Source organism: Rhagoletis zephyria, unplaced genomic scaffold (assembly GCF_001687245.7).
Source record: "Rhagoletis zephyria isolate East Lansing unplaced genomic scaffold, Rhagoletis_zephyria_1.1 Rzeph_scaffold_02972, whole genome shotgun sequence".
In the NCBI taxonomy this organism is placed as follows: domain Eukaryota; kingdom Metazoa; phylum Arthropoda; class Insecta; order Diptera; family Tephritidae; genus Rhagoletis; species Rhagoletis zephyria.
In genome coordinates this window covers 39,451-48,033 of record NW_016160056.1, presented here as the reverse complement: position 1 = coordinate 48,033, position 8,583 = coordinate 39,451, and the positions used below count along the sequence as shown (strand labels likewise).

At 33.5% G+C, this 8,583-nt stretch overlaps 1 protein-coding gene across 1 annotated transcript in view; it reads left to right on the top strand.

Moving 5' to 3' along the window:
• The window catches only part of Ptx1 (pituitary homeobox homolog Ptx1), a gene marked incomplete at its 5' end in the record, with an annotated part of 37,509 nt that overhangs the window by 1,607 nt on the left and 27,319 nt on the right, over positions 1-8,583 (top strand). The window contains 1 exon segment of the mRNA XM_017622921.1: positions 4,481-4,734. Coding sequence (XP_017478410.1) covers positions 4,481-4,734 — 254 coding nt within the window.

Here is an 8,583-nt window from a genome sequence, read left to right as displayed (position 1 = left end):
TTTTAATTATAATAATGCCATCAAAGCATGAAATGGATCTTAAAATTCTGAAATTCTACCAGCTCCATGTGAGAAAGGCGCTAAAAAGAAATATTTATAGTATGTCAAGTCAGAGAGGCGTGTGCCATCGTTGTCCCGCCCGTCACTCCTGCAAAATGTCAATTTTCTTTGTAAATTGTATAATTAAATTTTATACTTTATTAGTTTCGTAATAATCTGATGTCTGACTTCAAGTGTTGACATTTTGAGACTCGTTGTATTAATGGTTAAAGAGAAATGCCTTAAAGTTTTAGCAAAAACCAGTTAAAATGTCGCACCCGTCAATTTGGAATGTCCCTATAATATATGTAGTTACTTAATTTGGTGATAGTTACCAAACTATGTGTTGAGAGAAATATATTTAGCAGACTTTTTTCTGAGTGTTTTCATGAATTTCAGATATCCGTCGGCAAATCGCTTATTCACCAAACTCAAAATACCAACGGCAATCGGCTATCAGCAAATTTTTGCAAACCGCTCGCTGAAGTGTAAAATTTCGTTATCACGTATTGCTACCAAAATAAACCGACCAAACAGTCAACACTCATTTATTTAACGAATAATAAGAGTTAAGCCACACAATATACAGCAACTGCAATAATAAAATATACTATATCCATACATAAATACATACATATACATATACCTACATATGTATATATGTATGTATGCAACCTTATGAATAGAAAAGCAAGTAATCACATTAAAACTAAATAAAATGCCAGTAAAAGCTTCATACACAAATGTCCGTACATACATACATACAAATCGTGCATGAATAGGTTTTCGACCTTTTTTTCTATACAGATAAATGTAACGGCGTACTTGTATTGGTTTGTTTGCATTTGCTTATCACCGCCAAAAATATTTCGAGATAAAATTTATAATTTATAACAATTTCATGCAACATATTAAAGCACAGTAGCCAGGTCGCATTAATACTTATGTACTTACCATTACCAAAAAATCAAAATTCTTTGTCGGCAAAAATGCCTTTGATTTTGACTTTGATTTCCAACATACAAACTAAATATGTACATATTTATGTTATTAGTATGACCGGCTGGACTGGTAATATTTATTTCATTTAGGTACATTAATTTATTTAGTTATTGGTTATTTGCTATTTTCTATTGTTGTTGTTGTTGTTAAGCGCATTTAGTTTAGTTGATTACTGTGAATTTGTTGTTGCGGTACATATTCTATGTACTAGAAGTATAACGTGTGGAGCCGAGACAGCACCCAACGCCACCGTGGAGAAGCGAATGATCGATCGTATATTTGTTGAATACTTATTTGTGTGGAGCTGGTTCGAGCGGGTGGTGATTTAGGTAGCGGCAACGTTTGATATTCGTTTATCTTTTTTTTGCTGAACTCATTTGAAGGGGTTGGAGATATGCGATAGCAACTTTTATTTGTTTTATCAATTTTCTGAACTTAGTTTCAATTATTTGTTCACAAACATCGTACTTGGAGTTATAGTTTTTTATTTTTGTCGCAATTACTCTAAACGTGCAGAGTCATTCGATCCTGGCTTTCCTCCATTTCTAACAACTCGACTGCGACGCACTGTGGTTCCTGGGCAAAAAGAATTCAAAAAGTTTAAGATTTTGAAAATTATTGTTTTCATATTATTTCCGATTAGCTAATTGCACGGGGGCTTCGAAAAACTGAAACTCGAAGAAGTTATTTTATTATTAGAATGTAGTGTATATTCCTGACTGATTTTAATGAAAATTTTATTTATGTATGTGAATAATTTTGACAATATTTAAGGAGCTTTATATGTATTACATATATCGCACACGATCTTCAAAAGTGACACAACTCTAAATTTGGCATGTTTGACATTATACACTAAAAATGTACATAGAGCTTTTATTAACCTTTCAGCAAAAGTTGGAGCAAATTTTTGTAACAATTTGTTGAAAACCCCTAAGGTAAAGTTTTCCTTGCCCATATAATTAGCATGTGCTAAAAAATAGTTTTTCTCATTTTCTGACGAACGTGTAATTTTGCGTTGTGTCACTTTTGAAGATCGTTTGCGATATGTCTTAAACGAAATGTAAAGGCAAATCCTCAGGTTACCATTTTCTTAAAGAGTCAAACAAAATAAAATAGAGGGGACATCAAAGGGTTAAGAGGCCTACAAACAAAGCTCAACACATCTACGCCCGGAGTATTATACATATTTCAGTCTCTGTTATATGCACTCTTTACAACTAGATGGAAGTAAAATCGGCTGCTCAAGTCTTTGACTACTTCAGGACTTTAAATGTCCTTATCATCTCACAGACTTTACCCTACAAGACATTGCTGATCACTTTAGGCAAAAATTCTCACACATTTACACTTTTGTTTTTGTAGTACGGCATAAATGAGTAGTTTGACTATTAGTACTGAGGACTTTCTGATGACAACCTTGAGGGGAAAGTACTAAATTTTTTCCCATGGCCTGAACGAAAATGAGGACTTTGATAAGCACTTTTGTGATTAGGGATAATGATAATATGAGTACTCATATGATACTCAGCTGTCTTGTAGGGTATGTTGTCGTGGTTCGATTGTGAAAAGGCGCATAACATAGGGTTTGGTCTTGGCAAGAACAGGGTTTATATATAGGTTAGAACATTAAAAGTTTTTCCACCTGTTAAAAAATTAATTTAAATTAATGTAATAGAATTATTACAATATGGGAATCCATCAAGATGATTTTGAAAAGGTTGTATTTCTAAACCAATTGTAGGAGGGTTTCCACCTTTTCAAAAAATTTAATTCAACATGAATTAAGAACATAAGAAAATTTTATGACCGAATGAACCTTTCTGAGGGGAGTCTTGTAACAAAGTTTCAAAATAAGGAGCAGTCTACTGCATGCATGATGATATTCATTGAATTTTTTAGCAACACTATAACTAAATAGGGGAGCGAAGTGTGTTATTGACCACATAAAGATACGTTTCTGTACAAAAAAACGGAAAATGGAATTTTTGCTCATTTTATCATGTTTAACACAGCTCAACAAAAATATAAACAAAATTTGGTACGGCAAATGTTAAAGCTGCTTTTGATAGAGTTTTTTTTTGTGTTGACTACGAATCTGTAAGTATGAAGTTTCCATCAGATCCAGATCTTGAGAGAAACGAGGTGAAAGTGTGAAAAAATCGCGGTTTTTGCGTTATTTTAGAAGCTCTAGCAAAGAAACAAATGTTGTTAAAACCTTCCTGGCTTGAATTAAAACTAGATCTCTCGACTACTATCTCTGAAAAGATATCTTAAATATTTGAGATCTTAAACTATTTTTTACCATTATCATCTTAAACTAAACGATGGAAAATTTGTATACATATTTACCTCCACAGGGGGGTGGGGGTTCATTAAACCGGGCCTGGTATATAGATCTCAGCTTAGGTAGCCTAGGTCACTCCGTCTACCTGTTCCGATGTTCAGTTTGGAGCCACCTATTAACACCGGGAAGGTGAACTTTCTTAGATTCGGTTAGAGTCAATTTTTAAATTACTGTTATATCTGCATACACATATACATGAACATCTTATCAGTGCTGTTGTCGGTTGGGTATATCTTTCGGATTGGTACTTTCTGCAATTAAACTCCCCCCTTCCGCGTTCCTGCAGAAAACCCATTAACTCTTCATAGGACACCCTGAACTCATATGAATGTAAATAAAGTATGACGATAACTGCTGTCGCCAAAGCCAACGTCAACAGCGCTGATTTTTTCTATAAATCGATTTAATTTCTTCTCACCTCGCCACGACGCGGAAGGCGCCGATAATATGCAGTTACAGTCTTGTAAAAACAACACCAAAATCAAGGACGGAGACATACAGCTATTAGCGTTGTCATTACAACGATTTATGATTTACCTTATTATTTAGTTGCTGGTAATTGTTGTTGCGGTTGTTACTGTTTGCTTACTATGTATGTACTTAGTTGTTATTATAGAGTTTTGTTTGACAAGCAAGCGTCTCATCAACGTGCAGGCGAGTGGCTCGGGAAACTACATATGTATCTGTGTGCATACACTTGCATACATAGTACAAATTACTATCGCAGTGAAAACATGTACTTTGCATTGCTCTACATTATTGCTGTTCGAGAAAAACACATGTAATCGATTTGTACACTTAAACTAATAACAATTTGTACAATTTTAAGTAAACAAATTATTTCATATGTGTGTATGTATGTATGTATGTACCTGAGTTGAGAGTGAGCGTGTGTATTTGCGTGTTTGTGCAGTCGAGTGTTCCGCAAGCGCAACTTTGTGTGTCCATAAGTACCGATGCATTTATACCATCCCAATGATTTTCTTTTCTCATACAACTTGTTTATTTGCTTTCTCTTATTTACTAACATGTGTTTTTTCCAATTCTTTTTTTCTAATAATTTGCTTCCTCTTGTTATTGCTTTATCTACAGGTAATCGTTCCGTCAATGAGACCACAATCAAAACTGAAAACATATCAAATTCCGGTCATGACGAACCGATGACAACCACAACAGATGAGCCGAAAAACGATAAGAAAAACAAGCGTCAACGCCGCCAACGTACACATTTCACATCGCAACAACTGCAGGAGCTGGAGCACACATTTAGCCGCAATCGCTATCCGGATATGTCGACACGCGAAGAGATTGCTATGTGGACAAATTTGACCGAAGCTAGAGTTAGGGTAAGTTGAACATACTTGCATACTTATATACATAGGGGACTTATACATACATGCATACACTTTTTGTACCTGCATGCCGGGGGCTTACATATACTCAATATGTCCTATCTGCAGTTTTTACCAAAATAGGATTCCTTAGACTTAACTGTCATCGATGATGTTAATGCTGATCTTGTACATATATCGTTTTTCAGAAGAATTACCTAATGAATTTCTAAGCTAAAATTGCAATCAGTGATGACAGTTAAGTCTTAGATGGTTTCTAACATGAAAAAGTAGTTTTTTTCGAAAACTGCAGAAAGGTCGTATTGAATATAAGCCCTCGATATGTTAGAGATTCTCGCAAGAAAAATTCTAAGAAACATTTTTCATTATTTCTTTGAGAGCTGTAAACTGATTTACAATATTTCGATAGAAGAAGTTTTCCATTTCCTAGACCCGATTTTCTAAAATATTTTCAATTTTCTCGAGAGCTGCAAACAACCCTTTACAAGCCAATTAAGGCAACTCTCTTTCGACTTACCACAGACTTTTGCCTTTCGAAAGACAATTCTTAATTCTGGCAACTGTCTTAAGAGCTCTTTACTCTCATTCGAACGAATAATTAAAAGATCTGCTAACGGGGAGGTCTTGGCGTTATTCTGTTTGTCTTTTAGCAATAAGTTTTCTAAAAATTAATTTGAATATATATTGTTTTTTCTTTTTCAAACAATATATAAACTAAGAATTAAAAGAAAGTTAATTAAAAAATAATTTTCAAAAATTATATGAAATTAAACAAATACTTCTCACAAAAACAATTAAAAAGGCAAGAAATAAGTAAAACAAGTTTCTAAAAAATTGAATGAAATTAAAAATATAATTTTTGAAACAACAAAATCTATAAATTAAAGGAAAATAAAATTAAAAAGTAAAACAATACATAAATAAAAAAGCAAAAATAAAATAAAATTTAAATTGAAATTAAAAAAATATTTTTCCTTTTAAAATAAAATTTAAAAATTAAAAGAAAATTAAATAAAAGATCTGCTATCGAGAAGGTCTTAGCGTTATAATGTCTGTCTTTTAGCAATAACTTTTCTAAAACCTAAGTTAAATAAGCAAAAAAAAAATGTTTTCTTTTTAAAACAATATAGACTAAAAATGAAAAGAAAGTTAATAAAAAAAAATAGTTAAATGAAACTAAAAAAGATAATTTCCCACAAAAAAAATAAATAAGCAAGAAGTAAGTGAAAGCAATTTCTAAAAAATTAAATGGAATTACAAAAATATTGTTTTTAAAAGAACAAAATCTATAAATTAGAGAAAATTAAAATTAAAAAACAAAAAAAAATAAGTGAATTAAAGAGAATATTTTATTTATTTAAGCAGAATATGAAATACAAAGTACTAGCCGACCTTGTATGCTCGAGGCTTCGCCACGCGGTGAATGTGTAGATATTAAATAAAATGCGATTGGCAACTAAACAGGTTGCAACCCTACTAAAAAATAATATAAATCGCGCATCTGGAGGCCAAGCCCCTTTCTTTGACACCTCATTTCTTGTAATCTAACGAACGGCCCACATTTTTTAATTTTTCGCACAGGTTGCAACCCTCTTCGAAAAATAAAACCTTACTGCAAATTGGAAGGTTAAACATTTTCCTTTGACACCTCATTTCTTTAAATCTTTTGACAGTGACGGTACAGAACTGCTGCCAACGCTTATTATGATTGAATATAGTCATTTTATTAACAGGTGGCAACCCTATTCAAAATAAAAACATTAGTGCTTTTTTAAAGGCCCATCCCCTTCAATTGACACCTCACCTTTTGTAATCCAGCGAACGATTTTATAATTTTCAAACAGTTGGCAACCTTATTAAAATTCTATGTAAAAAACGACGCTTGTCGATACAGAGTATATTAGAGATAATCTCGTCAAAATCCGTTCAGTAGTTTTCGAGATTACCGCGTACAACGAATCTGGACTTTACTTTATACTATGTATAGAAGTTTCCAAAAATTAAATGAAAACAAAAAATTATTTTTAAGGAACCACTAACTAAGGAAAAAAATGAATGAAAAAAATACATTAAATAAGTTTCTAAAACCTAAATTAAATTAAAAAATGAAAAGAAAATATTAGAAAAACATTTCGCCGTTCGAGAATTCGAGTTTCGTATTTCTCGAATGGCACGCCAGTGATTTGCTCACCCGGCTATTGCGATTGTTAGAGCAGTGCGAGCGAAATTATATATGTACATCTGCAACAGTAGTGCTCCGAGAAAGTTTTATTTACTCTATGTGAGCTCATAAAAAATCAATAGAGACGTTTAAAGAGTTTCGCCCGCAAACGCTGTTTTGAGCATCACGGGTCTAGAACAGGGATGGACAGAGGGAGCCTTTACTTTGCACGTGACTATACAAAATGTATAGAAAGCTTAAAAGAGCTTTGTCCGCGGGCAGGGCGGTGCCTATCACCGGTCTAGAACCTGCTCAAATGCTTTCTGTCAAAAGAGCTTTTCACCATGAAAGTTTGCAAGGAAGCTTTTCTTGCAAGACTTTTGTGCCACAATTAACCAAATCGTGTAAACTATCTTGTCTACTGTCTTTCAATAGCCTTGCAAAAAATTTGCAACTACCTTAACCAGAACTGCCCTGTAAATTCATTTCTTTTAGCTTTTCTAGAAGTTTGTCGACAACCAGCGTTCATAGAAAAGGACACGATGTCTATGTATTACAGTAATAAAAGGATTTTCCACTTATTGAAATACATATTGAATTTGACATAGTAGACCTTGAAGTAGGTACCTATCCCTGTTGTGAAGGTAAATTCGTTTTGTAAGGGTTTGAGTAGCAAGGAGTTAAGCTAATTGTTCTGAATGCATTTTGAAAATTGCCTACATTTTTCCCGCATCGGATATGAAGACGACCTACACAATCGCATTTAATAATTAATATTGGTATCTTAAAGCATTAATATATTCTCAATAAATTAAAGCTTTTCTTTCGATGAATTTTATCAACTGGCTTTGTGAGTTGGTATAATTAATAAAGGCTGCTGATAATTTATGTATATTTAAAATAGTTTAGTAAACAATTGATACCCAATCTTTTTTTTTCAAAATAAACAAATATGTATGTATTTCTTTCAATTTGGTTCCCCTGCCGCAAATAGAAGGGCCTTGCTTTTAAATTGCGCTTTGTGCTTTGTTTTATTTTACTGCAGAAAAATGCACCAAGTTTTACATTCAAACAAAACACTGAGGGGTCACAAACCACGCCACAGCAAACTTACTATAGAGGCTAGGTGAAATAAGGCCAACATGCTTTGAGCATTCGACAACACCACAGGAAATGAAACTCACACATACATATTAGAGGTTTACGCCGACAGGCTTTTCGGCGGCGGCGTGGTCAACTTCAAAAATAATCGGCGGCGGCGGCGACGCCGGCGCGTCTGGAAACGCCGGCGCTACTGCCCATAAGGTAGATTCCAAAGAGCCATGAAGCTTCTAATCTTATCATGTCATCAGATTATAATTCTATTTAATTCATTCATTGACTGCTGCCGATCAGAAGAAAGTCTATATAGTACATACATTAGGTCATTGACTGCTGCCGAACAGAAGAAAGTCTATATAGTACATACATTAGGTTTACCATCGAAAATGCTTTTTTTGAAAATTTAAAGACCCAACCCCCTAATTTGATTCGTTTTTATGAGAAATATTATTGCCTATTTTTATAGATTTTTTAAAGGCCATTTAGAGGTCGCGGCCTGTCGATTTAGGTCAGAAACTACGATTTTCTAGATTCATGAGTTTTTGAATGACTATTTTTGCTTGAATTTCAAAGAATTTTTT